The sequence below is a fragment of the Hylobates moloch genome, unplaced genomic scaffold (assembly GCF_009828535.3).
Source record: "Hylobates moloch isolate HMO894 unplaced genomic scaffold, HMol_V3 SCAFFOLD_4, whole genome shotgun sequence".
NCBI classification, from domain to species: Eukaryota; Metazoa; Chordata; class Mammalia; order Primates; family Hylobatidae; genus Hylobates; species Hylobates moloch.
Genome location: NW_026652279.1, coordinates 64,698,527 through 64,717,153, shown reverse-complemented (window position 1 = coordinate 64,717,153; position 18,627 = coordinate 64,698,527). Strand labels below are relative to the sequence as shown.

Genomic DNA, 18,627 nt, shown 5'->3' with positions numbered 1-18,627 from the left:
ATGTCATTATCTTCTAGACATGCAATAGACAGCATCCAAACATACGTAAACATGTGAGGTATGTTTTAATATTGAGAAAAATCTTGTAATTTTTTTTTGCTTAAAAGCCAAGACAAGAATATGACTATCAATTACCTAACCAGGTATATATGTCAAGCTTGACTTTGTCTCATTTAAACAAATTATGAACTGTAGTTGAACTGTAAGTACAGTGCAGGGGGGACTAGAAATTCAGGTTAATCAAGCGGATTATTGTTACTTTGAAGTAACAGTTTATGTTTCAGGCACTGTGCTATGATTTCTAACTAAGCGTGAATCCTAGAAATGAATCTAAGTTTTCCTCTCTATTTCTTTCTCCTTTTTTTTTTCTGCCTTTTCCCCTTCCTTCCACTAAAAGTACTGCCTTCTAGTATAATTTTAAGTGAAGCTTCTTAGTGTTTTATAAGATATTCTCTAAAATGTAACACTCAAGTAAAACATCGGAACTTGATTTTAAACTTTGATTTTAAAATATTTTATGTTAGAAATTATACTGAAATACTTCTTTTTTGTGATGTTCCATTAAAAATGTTTCCCTTGCAAGTCCAGTTAATTTCAAAAGTATAGAAATAGATTCACATGGTTTATATTTTTAAGATAATATTATACATTCCTTCAATTTATAAGGACTGTCTTCTTGAACGATTTTTCTTTTAGTGAATTATTAATGATGTTTATAGATTTACTGTAAGCCAACATTTAAAAATGAAAATTTAATTATAAAAGGTCATGGAAATATATTTTTGACAGTATATAAAAAGATTTTGAATAAAATTATCAGAAAATGAATCATTAAACATTTCTAAGAACATTAGACACAATGATTTATATTATAATGGTCATAATGTAGTCTTTTTATTTTATAACTAAGTTTATAAACTCTAAAATGAGTTTGCAAATGCCCATGTGGTCAATCAATATCAGTAAGAGTGGCAAAATGAGTATCAAAATCAGATTTTACTCTTTTAAGTGCCAATATATAAACTCCACACATGGTATCTTTTTAGAAATGATTTGCATATATTTAAGATGGCGTGGACACCTTCAAAGAGAGGCAGAGGTGTATGAATTCCTAATGAGGATGAGAGTATAGTCACCAATCAGAACTCTTCCTCACATTCTCCAAATCGCTTGTATTTCACATTTCTCTCCACGCAGCAGAATTTTTGACGTGGGACATTTCTTGCTCTCCTTCTCTCTTTCCTTCCAATTTACTGTAAGGCATAAAGTGAAACTTCTTCAGCTATAGTGTGTGGCACAAAAACATCGCAGCGCAGAAATGCATGGAATAGAAGGGTCCTTTCCCCTCCAGAACTCTGTAAGCGTCAAATGCCGACCCTTGGCTCCATCTCCTGCTCCCCTGACCTCTTGTCACTGTGCCATTTCCCTCCTGTGCCTTCTGCCCACTTGGAAAATATCGTATATCTTTTACAATACCGCTACTTTCTCTCCTCTGTTCACATTTCTCCATTGCCATCAACATTTTCTCAAAACATTCCGAAGGGTTTTGAAGTGGGGTTTTCAACCTCCCTCGACTGTTGGTAGCCGAGGTCCCTTCAAGAAAGAAAAATGATGTTGGAAATAATAGTAACAAATAAAGTATCACGGAAATCCCCACCCAAGCGATACGGTTTCCTTGACGCGCCCTTAACCAAGGCGTTAAGTTTAGCCTGACAGCATCCCTCCCTCCTTTAGGTTCCTGGCCTCATAAGCCGCCTCCACCTGCGAGCGGTGCAGGCATTTTTGTTGTCGACTAACCCCCTCTAGCGCCGAACTGGCAGCATCCGAGCCGCGGCTGCCAGGCCGGGAGAAGGCTGGGCTTGGCCGGGCTCTGCAGCGCTCCCTGCTCCGTCCCTGCCCTGGGCGCCCGCCTCGGCCGCGGGGCGAGGTGGTGGGGACCGCGGACGCCGAGGGTCCTCCCAGTCAGCACGCCGCGTTGCCCCGGCCCTGGGGCGGGGGCCGCGGAGTCCCACCAAGTGGCCCGCGCCGCGGCTTCCGGGAGACCCGAGCGCGCGGAGGGAGTGGGTGCCGCGAGGGGGCGGCTCGTGCGGGGAGAGCCGTCAGCCCACGGCGCCCCTGCGCTGCTGTGGATGTGGCCACGCGCCACTGGGCCCTCGGACTGCTAGGAGAGCGCAGCCCGACGCCACCACGCCGTGGATGCTCGGGGACCCCTGAATCCCAGCGTCAAGGCTGCGACAATGCTCGTGACCTCCACCGTGAAATCACCTCCGCAAGGCGACGCAAGGACCTCGGCGAGCCCGGGCGCCGTGCACCCGCCACTTTCCAGCCTGATGTGACCCCCCTCTCTGCTGCTTCCTCCCCGAGCTTTGCTTTTCTAGAACTGGAAGCGGCGGAGGCGGCTACTACGCTGAGGCGCTCGCTCTGGTGGTCAAGTTTGGGCGACCCGCGCGGAGGAGGGTCGGGCTGACTGCCGCCGCTGAGCTCTCCCCGGACGGGAGCGCCTGTCCAAGGCACTCACCCCCTCCAGCGGTGGAAATGTGGAGAAGTAAGTGGGAGGCGGTGTCGGGAGCTGACTCCTCTTAAAACGGTCGGCGCCGCTGCTCTGAAATGGGCGGCTAAGTGCTTGTGGGACTAAGGGCGGCCTCAGATATGCCCGGAAAACCGCTGCCAGAGCGCGGCGCAGACGCGGCCGACTTGGAGGTGTCCGCGGTGCGGGCTGCTGCCCACGCCGCTCAGACCAGGGGCTGAGGGGTCAGTCCCCACCTCGGCCGAAGCACTCTCAGCCGCGTTGAGCCACCTCGTCCGCCCGGCTTTCATCGCACGGGCCAGAGGAAAGTTCCCGCGGCCCCCACGCCTCTTCACAGCTGCTGCGCCTCCCCTGCTTTTGGCTCTGCAAGTGCCCACTTGAGTCGGGAGAGGTCCTCCGGCCGCCCCAACTGCCCGCCCCACCTGGCAGTCCCTCCCCGCCCCCGTCCTCGCGGTGAGGCGCTCCCCGCCCCCTCGCTCCCCTCCCCCAAACCACAGCCGGAGCTCGCTCTTGCGCGCGCGCTCTCTCGGGCCCAAGTGAATAGTCCTCGCGCGAGCGGGACACTGTGGTGGATGCAATTCCCCTCGCCTCCAGCCGCGAGGAGCTCTCCGGCGCCGCAGGCAGCGTCCTCCTCCGAAGCAGCCTCACCTGCACCTGGGCAGCCTGGACCCTCGTGCCCTGTTCCCGGGACCTCGCGCAGGGGGCGCCCCGGGACATCCCCTGCGGGCCGGGTGGAGGAGGAAGAGGAGGAGGAGGAAGAAGACGTGGACAAGGACCCCCATCCTACCCAGAACACCTGCCTGCGCTGCCGCCACTTCTCTTTAAGGGAGAGGAAAAGAGAGTCTAGGAGAACCATGGGGGGCTGCGAAGTCCGGGAATTTCTTTTGCAATTTGGTTTCTTCTTGCCTCTGCTGACAGCGTGGCCAGGCGACTGCAGTCACGTCTCCAACAACCAAGGTAAGGGACGGCGCGGAGGAGCGGGCGTGGGTGGGAGGAGGAGGGTGCTTGGAGAACCAGGGCACTGGTTGCCTCCTGCAGGTAACTTTGTACAGGGGTCAGCGTCTCCTGGCTTGCCACACGAGGGGGTCGAGGATGTCCCCTTACCCCAGCGCTCCGTCTACAACCGCCCGGGACGGTGACCCCACGGGCTAGGATCCCTTGTGCTTCTAAATGTCTTTAAACGGTAGCGTGAGCATCACCTGCAGTTGGGTCCCACCGCTGGCGGCCGTGGGACCGCTCCCCGCTGCGCTGTCTCCACTGGAGGTCAGGCTCCGTGGCCCAGACTTAATGGAGACTTCTGGCTCTTTGGTGGTCGCTCTTCTCAGGGGAACGTGTGGTTCTCCCACATGCCTTCTTGAAAGGCAGGGTGCTCCCGCTGTACCCCGTGACCAGTTATCAGCCCTTCCCCTCCCCTCCGGTGACTCTGCCGCCCTCTCCCAGCCTCAGTCCCCATGCTTCATCTACCGTCCAGGCCACCGAAGTAGACTTATTCGAAATTCTTCCTTGACCAGATGCTCCAGATATGTGTTGGGGTTTCATATTCTTGCGGGCAGGGAGTAGAAAAGCGTTTAGGGTGAATTTCCAAGTTGTGAATACCCTATTCATGAAGTCAAGTGACTGACAGATTTCTTGGAGGACTTTGTTTCGGTGGGTAAAGTGGTAAAGTGAAGGTGAATAGTGGGTAAAAAGTGAGGGAAAGCCCTTAGAATATTTGAGCATTTTCCCTTTTTCTATTCATACAATCTTCATGAAATATATCTCATTGTATTTCTGCTGTGCATAAAGATCTATAAAAAATACCACCTGCATATTCTAAGTCCTTTCAGACTAAGCATGAAACAACCATAAAAGTTTTCCAGCGTGTACCTGGCTAGATATTCTCTCACTCGTGCTGTAATGACCATCCGATATGTCCCTTCAAATATTGTGTGTGGTGGTAGTTATAGTTATCATTTAACATATAAGGCATGTGTTTCAGAGTCTCGAAGTAATTTGCAGGTATAAAAATGGAGGTCAGATGGCTTGAAAGTGTTCACTTTTTGTGTGAGGAGAAGGTTAAGGGAGAAGATAAACAACACAGCATTCTTTTTTTGTCATCAACGTATATGGCCATTTTACTTAGAAATATTATTCAGAATCAGAATCAGAATAAAATATAATTATTAAATTGTTCTCATTTATACAATGGTACTTTGGCATATTTTCCTAATTATTACAGTTATTTTAAACTGACAGAATGCAATCACAAATGTGTAGGTGAATTTGGAAACCATACATAACCCTCATGGCTTTGAAGACAGATCACATAATAGATACCAGTTACAGTGTCCTGTTTTGCTGTGGTAGTATATACCATCACACTACATCCCTCATTTGTTTTCAAAGACTATGGGTATAAAATATTGAATAGGTAGTTAACTCATTTCTGTGAAAATAGAAGATTGTTCAAAAACGTGTAACGATTACCCTTTTTTATTATGAGAGAAAACAATTTTTAGTAATTGGAAAATCAGACATTGATATTGTACTTTATAATAGTAAGGAAGGATACTAGAGATGAATACTTTGAGAGTCAAGTGTACTAGAAGTTTGTAACAGTTGTTCCCATGCAATAATTTCCCCAAACAATGTTTATTTATTTAAATGCCTATAATACATCAGAAACTACTCTGGGCCCCGGGGATACTAACATAAATAAAACAGATATCTGAATCTACAAATGACCCTAAAGTGCCATTCTGCCAAAGTATGTCCTGTTAAAGCATGACCTTTCAGACTTTCATAGTAAATTTAAAAGCATTGAGATGTTATTAACCTCATCCAGTAATTTTTATTTGCTTATCTATTTTAGTGACTTTCTCATAGTATTTACAGATGTTTGACCTAGAATATATGCCAAACATATGTAATTTATTTATTTTTATTAATTAGCTAAACTTAGTGAATATTATCCGATTTTCCCATCAGTTAAATAGAAGCATTAAAGATTGTCTACTTAAACTCTTAATTTGAATTTGTATTGATATACCGATAACACAGGCTGTGCGTAAGAGTACAGTGGGCAAAATAGTACCTGAAGGTTAAATTGGATAAAATTTAGGTGATTTCTTCAAAAGAACATTATAATCAGAATTTTTATCAGACACAAATTATTACTTATAAAATGATGCTTTTTACAGCCTGAAGTCATAGTGAGTAGAAATTTTTCCTGATAATAAGTTGAGATAACTTTCAAATATTGAAATCATCACACTAATGGTTAATATAATGCTAGATTTCTAAATGTTATTCTTAATAACGTTTTAGGGATATCTTCCTTATTTATAGTTTCATAATAAAATAAATCAAAGCATCTATTTTTAAACATGGAAAATGGGACATAGAATTATATATATTCAACATAGAAATATAAATGTAAAATATAAATTTGACTTATTATACACATAAAAATAAACAGTAATATAATTCATATTTATTTTTGAGAAGATAGTTTTAATTGTCCAACAATTTTCACTTTAAATGCTAATGGAATTAATGTTTTAATTTTGAAATTTGTTATTTTATAGAGGGTAAAGTTACATTTATATGTAACTTCTTCCTGATTAAAGATATTCACGAAATAAAATTTTAATGTTATATATCTGTTTTACCAAATTATATGACATCCTTCATGGCTGAAAAGAATGGATTTACCTTTCCCACAACCCCCACCCCAATCCCCATTTTTCCATACATAAACAAGGTAAAATGATGATGATAATGACAAAAAAGTAAACTACCTCATTCTTTTAACGTGGTGCTAACAGTAACTTGACTGTAGAAAGGATCTCTTCTCTTGTCTTTTAACTGAGTGTGAAGCTGACTGTAAAGATGAAATAAATCAATTTGACTCTCTCTTCCTATGAACCAAACCTCCTTGAATCGATCAGAAAGTAAAGGTTCTTCCTAGATCACTTCATCTGATTAAGTAAGTGGAAACATGAATTGTGTTTAAATCTCTCTCATAGTCAATTAATTTTCCCTATATTTAAAACCACAGTATTAATTAAGTGTTGGTAATTTTTATTTTAAAAAGATTTTATCTTTTCAAGGAATATAGCCTTTCATTTCTGTACTATACACTTAGATGAATATAAAACACAATCTTGCTTCATGTATAAGCTAACCATTTACCGTATATCACAGTCGCCAGTAGACACCAGGGATCCATTTATTCAAAGATTGTTCTGCAGCAAATACTACTTTATAGCCTAAATCAGTTGATGCATATCTAAGGGTGTGGCTCATGCTTTTAAAAATAATCAATTGCATACTCAAATAATTCAAATAAGTCAAAATATGGTATGGGTAAATTAGTCTAGTGAACTTCTTTTATTACCAATACTTTGTGAATCTATTTTCCCCCCAGGCAATTCAGTGACAAACAAAATAAACAAGCAAAACAATAGTGTGGCTGGTTGATTTCATTAAATTTATTAATTTGAGCGAATCAACTGCATAATCCACTGAGTTGTATATAAATACAAGTAAATATATCTAAGCAGAAAAACATCTGCTTAACAAAATTCATGGCCTAAAATTAGTTTTATCCATATGTTTTATTCACAAACTCTGATTGAATATTGTTCTTATATTTATAGAAATGGAGACATTGAGGAAATTTTTAAAGAATGTTCAAAAGTGATCATTAAAATACTGAAAATATTAAAAATTTTGTTAAATTAGGAACACTGGATTACTTAGAAAGAATGTTTCTGAAAGACCATTCATTTAGAAGAAGTTAGTTTTTGAGGATAAACTATTTATAGTTGTAAGGGTTCCAGAGATTGTTATCACATCACTTCTTGTTAGACATAAGTATAAATACAACCTAGAATATAATTTTATTATACATTTACAATATAAAATAAGTAATTGTATAATTAGTCATTATTGATTAGCATCCAAAGTACAAAGATAAAATGTTTTTATGCAGTTCCAGCAGTGATCATCTAAGTGTTGTTTGTTCTGGTCTTGGGATAATACTATATCTCAAAGAAAATTTCTTGCACAAAAATTATACATAATCCTTAAGAACTCTTCTTCAAACAAAAAATAACTTAGATGAATATAGTTAAAGTTAATATAGTATTCATGAGTATAGCACTTTTATATGAATTTCCTAAGGGAAAAGTATATATCTATTGGTACGGGGTAAATTAATGATTAAATTACATCCTTTTACTTTTTTGTTACTTTTACATCACAAAATAAGTATTAAAAAAATATTAGAGTAGAAAGTCTTTTGTTTCTTTGTTTCTTACTAATCATTGTTAGTATAAATGACTTAAGTACAAAAGATATCATAAATTTCCCTCTACCAACTCTTTTTCCCTATCACAATTTCAGTAACTCTCTCTCTTTCCCTCTCCCACCTCACATACACAAATGCTTCCGACTACATGCTCCATTTGTTCTAAATGGTGAAAGTATAGATCCCACTTCACACTGTTCATCAACCAAATCTCAAAAGTAATAGAAATTTTTTCATTGTACCCATGACTCACCATTTTGGGATTACAAACATGCTGGAAATCAATATATATAGTTAGGTGATCAAAATAGTTTGACTTTGTCCAACATACATTGTAATCAAACTAATTTAATACAGGATCAAATTGCGTATCTCTACAGTGTTCTGTTCAACTTGTAATTTAATCAGATTGACATTTAAACAAACTGAAGATATATTCTGTTCTTGCATTATTTTATTGAGTATTGTTTTCTGTAATCTAAAATTTGGATTATGGATTTAAAAAGAAAGATAAATAAGGCATGTGCACTCATGAAATTTGGGTAAGTAAATAAAACAATAAAGATTGTAAGAATTATATACGGATAAAGCAACAAAGACACTAAGAAAGTAACAGGAGAGATGTGCTATTTGAAATGGGACAGTTGGAAAGACTTGTCTTTGAAGGTGACATTGAAACCTCATTCTCAGGGAAGAGAAAGAGCTCGTTCTGCAGAGTGGGAAGAAGTGCATAACATATAGTGGAAACTGACTGAGCAAGGGTCTTGAAGAGAAATGAGCTTGACACATTTGAAAAACTGAGTCCAGGGTGACTGGAACTTACTTTGCAAGGAAGAGAGTTGCAGAAAGTGAGGTCTGAAAGACAGTTGGGAACCAGAGTCCTCAGAGTAGAATAAGATTCATGTTAAGAAACTGAGTTTTTATATTATCCCAGATAAAGCGTGAATCTATAGGGAGGTTTTGACCATTTGAGTAAAATGAACCAATTTACATTTTAGTAGCACCATGACTAGTGAGCAAAAACTTAATTGGGAGATGACAAGAGTAGAATTGGGAGTCAGTTGCAGTTGTCCGGGCAAGGTGTATGGTGGCCTGGCATAGAGTGATGTCAGTGGAGATGGAGAGAAGAAGATGGGTTTGAAATGTGTTTTGTAAATAGAATTTATGGGAACATCTTGTCTTTATAGAGAAATAAATGCAAGAAGCCCAGATAAATTTTTCATTATTCCCCATTAAAATTACCTTACTAAATATTGATAATTGTCGAGGGATAAGGAAGAAGGAATAGAACAAAAATATGTAGCAAGGCTGAGATGTGTATTTTCTACTTTATTCAGTTCAAACAATAATTTAAAATATAATTTTAATAGGACAGTTTTGTTAAACCATTGTACATAAGGTAAACTCATTTGGATCAACAAATGCAATTTGATTCATTTCTGACATGGTAACTTTTTATATGTAGTTATTTTTTGTCAGTGGATAACTGTACAAGTATGTAGGGACATCTTCATAAGGCAATATAGTAAGCCAACAGAGTCTAGGTTTTGGCTAATAAAGAGCAATGTTTGAGGATTTGACATATGTACCAGTTTTATTCATCTCTGTTATGATCAAATTACTGTTCCTGAAAACACAAATTCTAAGTGATACTGGATATAAAATAATGTGTTTTCAGATACTTTCAATTATACTTATCTATTTTGTTTAAATGAAGAAGAAATGTTCAGCAAGACCTAGAAAATGAGATTTCAGGATATGTGATATTTTTGGGGATGGAGTGAGGGAAGAAACTGTTATACTTTTAAGTAAACAACAATAAATTTTATGCAATTAAAAATTTTATATGACCAGTTAATTACTGATTATTTTGAGTTACCTTTTAATACTACTACATGTAAATAATTATTAAATGTAGAGAACATAAAAATTCTTAACAATCTTATATACTGTTTTTTAGAAAATTCATATTCTGGAGATACTTCATTTAAATGTTTCTAAATGTATTTAAATATATATCCAAATGCAGTAAATCTTACATTTTACTTTAGTGCTTTAGAATGTTCTGGAAAATCCTATTTTTATAGTTATTTCATTTAAATAAACTATATAACTTCTTATGGGCTAAAGAGTTTCAGTTTTCAATTATAAATTCTCTAAAACAAAATGATTATTTAAGCAGATATTTAATGCCTGCTATATGGCTAGGCGGTGTATTTGCCATACATAAAGGTTCAAAGAGAACTTTTTTCTCTCAGAATATATGATCCAGTAAAGAGTTTACAGTCTGTTTCGAGATCTGATAGGAAAAATTTGTTTTCTCAAAATCAAATTAATAATCAAGTATAAAAGCTTTAAAAATGTATTTGTTATATGAAAGTATATACCAATTAACCCCAATAATAAAGAAGATTTATGTAAAGATTTATTTAAAAATATCTATTATTTTATTACATTTTATTTAAAAGTTAAGATAATAAGTCACTCAGCAACCATAGATTTAATATCAGGCATTATGCTAAGTATTGAGGTTACAAAAAGATTATCTTTACATTCTGTTCTCTTGAATCTCAGTTTGCTTACTGGCATTTTATATTTTGAGTAATTGATATTTTTTAATTACTTGATGGTTTCTATAAGATGGAGAATTTTACAGTAAATGATGTTGCATGGGAGAAAGGGAAGAGAGTAAAGAATTGCTGTGTACCATATGTGTTTTATTTGTAAATTGCTTCACAAGACTCTTCCGATGTTAGTTGTATGGATTGGCAGATATTCTACTTAATTACATAAAAATGTATAAATATGCATTCTACAAACATGTTCATATGTACAAAAAATAAATATTTCACACATTTAATGACATCATTGACTGATGTGTGAGTTGAGCTTTTGTTCAAAATATGTTAGACTGGCCTATTCTGGTGTGCTTATTTTTGGTGGGTTAGTTATTAAAAACTGTAATTCATGTTGAAGATGTTGGAATTGGAAGTTTCCAATTTCAAATAGTAGCAATTGTATGTTTTAACTGAGCTTTGTGAGAATTGGGATGAAAGTGTGTATTTTTACTCCAGTTCCTGAAAAATATATTGAGCTAGTTTCCCAGGATTCTGAGTCCTCCAGCTTTTGGCCTATTTGGTGACCTGCGCTTGATAGATGTAATTGACAACTCATTGTGCTTCCTACTATTTCACTTCATAACTTCAAGTGTAAAAGGCATACTTTTTGATCAGAGGAAATATGAAATAACATTGCCTTAGAAAATGGATGTTAAGGAGATAGAAATATTTAATCTGTTATTTTACTCTTGTAATGTTAGGTATCTTTGTGGATATCTGGATAAAAAGTAAGATACTTTATATATAATTTAAAAGTATATTTTAAATAATTTTATATAAAATTTATTATGTTAATTCACTAATAAAAATTATGTGTTCTTTCAGGTGACTGTACTATAATATGATACTTGTATTTTGAGCTACATGAGTGTTGCAAAGAGAAGCACATTCTTAGATAGTATATAGAGTATACCATCTAGAAATAGGAAAAGCACTAACTTTTAATATTAAAAAAGGTCCATAACTTTTTAAAAAGTATAGAAACTTGCCTACTTGTGGTAATTATATTTAGATGTATTTAAAGCAAGTTAATAAAGATAAATGTTGTGTACTAGGAAATAAAAAAATTGCATTAATATATATTCTAAGTAAGAATTATCTAAGAAAAATTGATATGATTTCCCCCAAATTTGAGTGGAATTAGTCTTGGTAGCACCTTAATTTTTATTTTTAAAGAGAGGCATATTGTTCCATATGTTGCTATAAAATGACACTAATATTGCAAAACATAATTGAAAGTAAATGAGTAAATAGATAATTTAAGTATGTAGAGGCCAATGAATTAGTTATTCTGAGAATTGATAACTCACAAAACTAAAATTGATTTTTAAATACAATGCAGTAGCTAAGTAGCTATAAACATACCAACGATTAAAGAAAAATAGAGTCAGGAGAAAAGCTGATTCATGGCACTATTGTTTAAATGATTCTATTTGTTAAGGATTCTCTCTGGCTGTATATATTGAACCATACTCTGGCCTAGGTCCCTTGATTTATTCCAGTATACGAGTGTCCATTGATGACAATCTTTGCTAAAACTTTTTTTAATATTAAAAATCTCTTCTTTTCTTTCTCTTGAGTTAACTTAAATAGTATTTATCCCGTGAAGGCAAGTCAAAATAATTAGTATTTGCCATGAAGTGTGATAAGAAATAGTCGAGCAGCAGATTCCATTGTACAAAGTCATAAAAGAATTGTATCAATTTTTAAAATAAAACGAAGTCTATGTATTGGTCCACTTGCTAGCAATCAGCATAATGCCGCATCAAAAAATAAAGACCAGAATATCTTGGAAAATTGTAGAATACTAGAACATTTAATGAGAGAAGTTCATTGTCACCTAGGCTATTTTATATGTTCAATTTAATGAGGGAGCAGTCAGAAAGAGATCTTCATTTTCATCTGAAAAAGAAACAACAACTTTGGAAATGTGTACTGTTGGTGTAGCACATTGCTTAACATGGTTAGAAAAGAAGTAGAAATTAGCATGCTCCAATTTTATTGTTATTTTTACGATACCATAATAGAGCAAAAGGGTACTTATAGTATGATAACTTATTGTCTTATTGTGTTACGGTATAATAACTTCATTTTATAGGTTAGAAAAAATGTAGTTCACCTAGGTTATTAAAATAACAGCTTGCTAGTTTGTTTAATGAAAATTACACATGTAAGAACCTGTATAATATTGACTACTTTACGACTAGCAGTCTATTTATTTTATTTTCTTAGATTTTTCAAGAACGCTATTAACCAGAAATGTGGAATTAAATTTAATAATTTATTTTAAGGTTAGTAATCTAAAGTTTTAATAGGTTTATTAAAGCTCAATGGTATATGTATATTTTTAAATGCTGCCAAGCCTTAAAATCAGATAAAATTTGTAAACATATTTCTGTTGTAAGTTTCTTAAATACTTCATCATTGCAGTATATCTGTAGTTAATCTTTGGGTTTTTAAAATTTATTCATTTTAGTTTTTTTTTCTTTTTATATAAACATTTAGGTTCTTAATCTCATAGGTTTTATATATAATATACATTTTTTCTAGCATTCTCAAACTAGTTCTACAATAAGCAAATATTCATCCAATTTTTAAATGAAATATTTTGACATCTATTATGTTTGGTGTGTTGAGAAATAGGAAACACAAAGGCGGGCCACTGCCCCAACTTGTGGGAGCTTACAATTTAGCTACTGAGGTCAGTAAATAATTAAAACAATTTTTAAATATCAAAGTTTACGTGTATTCAGCTGTACAGTTGGTAAGTTACCATCTACAAACTATTGTTTACAGAAATGAAAAGTACTGTTCTCAAGGATTTAGGAATTAATATATATACAGAGACGTTGAGAATAAATATTCATTTAGTATATTGGTCATGACCATATGTTAGCCATGATTTGTGTGACTCCTTAAAATGAAATCAGATCTGCTAGCTCCCCCGCCCCTGCCGTCCCGCAAAGGACAGTGTTATAAAATTGAAGAGGTATAGCTGAAATTAAAATACAATATAAGGTGGATAAAATGAAGAGAAATGATATAAACTTTACATACAAATAAGCTTGAGAACTTGAGAAGCTTGAGTTATACATGGGAAATGAAAATGAGTCTCACATTTATCAGGATTTATCATCATGAATATATGAAAATAATTAGAGAATTAAGATGAATGACTCCTCCAGAGACCTCCATTTTAAAGTAACTGAATTAGTTTTTATGCGTTTAAAGATTAAAACTTATGCATTTAAGGATAAAAAATTAATATCCAAGTGAATAATGTTTTAGATTGAGCATAGAACTTTTAAGTAGGTGATGTGACTTGGCTTTTTTTTTAAAGCTTTATCTAAAAATGTTATATTTAGTGATGAGAGCTTTCTTTAAAATATAACAAAACAAAATCTAAATTTTACTAGATTCTGTATGCTTTTGTTTATTGATTATTTTACCTTTAGATAAACATAAAATTGACAATATATGTATGGTTTATGATATATCCAATTTAAAATATTTCTTCAAATACCTATAGTTACTTGTCATCCCCTATCATGTTAAATATTTTTATCGTTATTTTCTCTTTCCTAACTGTGTTAAATATTTGTTTTTAGTAGTATTGCAGAACTTTGGAATTGCTGGTATTCGTTAATATTTATCTTTAGAAATTAGGTAAATTGCTGTTTGATAGAGCCTTTATTTTTATATTTGAGAAGCACATAGAATTAGAAATTGCTGCCAGAACTTGGTGTTTTTAAACAGAGAAAAATCAATAGCAGATTACCCATGATTAGCTGTTGACATTTAGATTTGTACTTTTAGAATGTCAAAAAGCAGTGAAAACTATCAATCTAGTTTCTGTATTATAATTATACTCCTATTTTTAAATTAAGCATTTTATGGTCCTTCTTCCCATATATGTGATATAGCCTTTTGGAAATAATTAATTATAATAATTAAAGATATTTTGATAAAAATGATGACCTTTAATAATTATTTAGTCAAAAATTAGAGGTCTACTGATAACGCTAATAGATTATCCCTCACTTTGAATACATCTAGGTTTTTTTGTTATAATTACAACACCCTAGTGCAGGCATCATTTTTAAATTATGAATATAAATATTTTTATAAGGTTAGATTAATATATTTCTCCTATAATCTTTACATAGTATCTATGCCAGATTATATATATAAGTCTTTGATGTGTTTTCTCTGATAGTAGGCTATTTACTTAGGCTGTCAGAATCTGACTTATAACCAGAGTTTACTGAATTGGACATATTTCCAAAGTTTTCATACCTTAATTCTGAAATATTTTAGATAGACTGTACTGCACACATAAGACACTCGTGATATAGATCCCATTTTTTCAAATGCATCTCTAGCTTGGTTGGAAATTCCACTCTAGATATGGCACTGGAATATAAGAGACTTATATGGTACCTGTAAAACTAAGGGAAAACCACCAGTTTCCTCTTTAGTATATTAGTAAATGATCTATTTACTCTCCAAGTCTAAGATTATCCTGTTCAGTGCAGTTGCTTTCCACTTCTGGTTTAAAATATGAACTTGCTCTATTCCAGTGCAAAGGTAGGAAATATTTTATTTGCATTGGCTATTTTCCATGTCTTTCTATTAGCTGTTCTTAAATTGGAGTGATTATAGTTTATGCTTTTATGTCTAAGTTCTTTGTATAGTCCTTATATATCTCATGTTATTTCCAAATATTTTTTCCCAAGCTGTCTTTTAATTATGTTTATTACAGTTTCAAAAACAAATTTTGCTTCAGCCCTCAAGTTTTTTCACTTTTCTTTTCCTTTTGAGATTTGCTTCTGAAGACTCATGCATACATTGGTCAGTAGGCAATTGTGAAACAAAATACCCATTTACCAATAGCTGAATAAGTACTTCATATACTAATGATAAGCTCCCTGACAATAGGTCAGTGTACAATTACGACCAATAGAACTTATTCCTGAGTGGGGTTTCTTATCTTCCAATTTAAATTAGCCTAAGTTCAGTCACCTAATATACATATGAAGAAGAGTGTTTGATACCTGCCTGGGTGTAGGTGGATGCCAGAGGGTGGGGAAGGTAAACTCAGGCTTAGGAGGAGCATTTACATGGATGGAGGCTGACATAAAAGCATGGGCATCTGGCTTTACTGCATCTGTGCACTGATCTTAAAGCCTAACACATTATAGTCTTCTCATTTGTCCAGCTCTGAGAAAGTTTTTCTTGAGCGAGAAAAGCTAGAAGGCAGTTGAAAGAAAGTTGAGAATATGAGTAAGAACTAGGATGACTCTCCATCTGAAAGCAAAGAAGTTTTCTTTTCCAGCCCTCATTCTTTAACATTGAATATTTTTGGAGGAGTTTATGATTTTTATGGAACAATGTGTATTAGTCTTTTTGGTTATTTTTTTGAGTTAAAAAAAATGTGTAGAGAACACTTGCCCATCCTGTTTAACTTCATTTTCTAGATATGTTATGGCTTCAGGTTAATATATCATGCCTCAGAAGATGTTATGATGGCAAGTATTTCTTTTGAAGATATAAAGTGTGCTAGAAAGCAATTAAACAGAATAGTGAAAACTGTTCATATACTCAGATCAATTAATTCCACTTTTATGAATTTAAATTCAAGAGAAATGAGAAGGAAAAGGCAGGCCAATAATTATATACAAGGATTTTCATCTCAGCCTTATTTATAAAATGGGAGAATTGGAATCAAATGTCCCAAAATAGGAAAATATTTTTACAGAGATAACTTTCTTTATTTGAAAAAAAGATTCTTCAACAAGGGCATGTGCATCAACAGGAGTCCTAAATTCCTTTGCATGAATTAAATGGATAGACTTGTTTGGCTGATAAGAGAGAACATAAGAGAAGTGACAGAAGAATAAGGAAAGAAGGCTCGCAAGAACAGTCTAATGGAGATTCAGGGGTTACTTTAGAGTGGCTAAGAAGACAGTTAAAAATTCATGATCATTGTTCTATTTTGGGTCGTCTTTGTGGCTAGGATGTTAACTCTCTCTTCATCCCAACATCTTTGCTTTGAAAGTTTTGCCAGTCTGTTACACTCTGGAAAAATAAGAATATAGAAGAGAGTAATAAAAGTTATCTGAGAAAAGAAAATCAGTTTTCCCCATCCCTGCAAAAAGAAAAAAGAAAAAAAATCTCCTAAACACATCAGAGTTTAGTTAATTGGAGTTCTACTAAACTTTTGCCCTATCCTTTTAGGCTGTTCAGAACAGCAGCTGGGTCAGGAATTTTATTCCCATCTGATACTAAAATGAGTTCCTAGTTCCTTCACAGGAGATAACATGGACCTATCTAACATAACAGCATTCCCACAGAATTTACAAAGAGCAAAGGAATGAAAGAAAATGAAAAAAAAAACTACCTATGTGTCCATGATGTGTGCTCTTTCTCTTATCAGGAAACTCATGTCAAGAGTATGAGAGGTGGTGTTTAGGGATAGAAAAGAAATCTTAAAGTAACCTTAAGGATATGGAATCCACTTTCATATGCTTTAGACACACCAGCTCCACCTTCGTTTTTATGAGTGCTTAGGAATGGCTTGTCCACCTGTCCTTTGTTCCTGGAAATAAACCCTGGAATCAGATATTCGACCATGGTTTCTGGCCAGATTAAAGTGGGGAAGTATTTTAGCAAAAGTGAAAGAGATAGGCTGTGTCTGTCTCCATCTCCATTTTCCTGGATGATCAACACTGTTCCATTCCCAACACCTCCACAGCTCCATCATTCTGAGCTGCCTAGTATGTTTTGGTGGTTTTGCACAGCCACCAGTCTAGACTGTCCTTGCTGCCTGATATCCAGCCAAGAGCTGACTACACATCCTTCTTGATTTTTAGCAACCAGAGAATTAATTTTATCACATGCTTTTACTGACAAATGAATTTCCTTTTTGAATGGCAATACTTGCAGTTCTAGAGATAATGTAAAAACTGATGACTTATACAAAGTTGGGGTGCCTAGGGTCAGGAAATAGATTTCTACATATAGACTAAGCTCCAGACTCATATTTATTGGCTATGTTTTGGAGGTTGGAAGCTGTCTCAGCCCAACTTTATAATGGTTGTGAAAGGGCACACTAAGGTATGAAGAACAAGCACCTCATACCTTATCTTAGACTGATAAGGATCATCTGTTTATCAAAAAACTTTTGCTTAAGATATATGAAAGTTCCTTTTTAAAAAGAAATTTGATGGGAGTAGAGGAGAATCATTCGTTTTATGTTTGGAAACTTAAAAGGGAAAAAATTACCCCACATAATCCAGAAGGTAAGGATCTCATTTTACAGATTAGGAAACTGAAGCCTAGGGAGAATAAATAATTACTATGGGGTCACATAACCAGAAGCAGACCCAGGATTTGAACTCCAGACAGTTTAGTTCCTGTCAAAAAATATGTGCTCTCCCTCACTACAGGATGCTCCTTTTCCAATAAGATTGTATAGAAATCGCTGGATTAGGAGGAATATGTGCCCTTCGTAAGTACCCAGAGGAAAAGAGGTGTGGTCATTTGCTTGCCCTCCTCTTTTTGGGAATTACTGATTATTTTAAAACATTTTGGTGTTCAACAATTAGTGCTACTTTATATATGCAGCAATTTATGGCGGTATGGGAGCTCTCTTTCAGTCTCAAGTGGAAATAGATTTAGCATTAGATGTAGCATCTGCTGCCTATCACCTTGTTCTTTTCAACATTCTGACTTGAAGACTGAAATTCTTTATTAAATGCTGATGAGTATCTTATTAATACATAGGAAATGGAAATATATTGAGTTACTGAATTTTGCTTAAAATTTCAAAATAGCTTACCTAGCTATTACTGTAGTTCTTATAAACTTTAAGGCAGTTACTTATACTCTGACCTAATACCGTCTGTATACACATGCACGTGCATGTGCGCGTGCGCGCGCGCACACACACACACACACACACACACACACACACAGAAATGGTATGCTATTTGCATCATAAACTTAAGTTCTTTTTCACTAGAGTGCAGTGGTTCACAGAATCCTAAGTATCTCATTTTAGTGCTATAATGAAAAGAACTATAAAGTATGTGTACATTTTTATTTTTTATACTATAATTCAGGTCATATAACATTAAGTATTCCGAATATAACTTGCTTGAGACTGTAGTTATTAGGAATATCAATTC

The 18,627-nt window shown here is 35.7% G+C and overlaps 1 protein-coding gene across 3 annotated transcripts in view; it reads left to right on the top strand.

The window, feature by feature from the left end:
* Positions 1-1,852: 1,852 nt before the first annotated feature.
* EPHA6 (EPH receptor A6) overlaps positions 1,853-18,627 on the top strand; it is a 960,796-nt gene continuing 944,021 nt past the window's right edge. For all 3 annotated transcript variants that reach the window (XM_032150357.2, XM_032150356.2, XM_058437624.1), the window contains exon 1: positions 1,853-3,484. In XM_032150357.2, the coding sequence (XP_032006248.1) occupies positions 3,100-3,484 (385 nt within the window). In that variant the 5' untranslated portion in view covers positions 1,853-3,099. The remainder of the gene's footprint in view (positions 3,485-18,627) is intronic.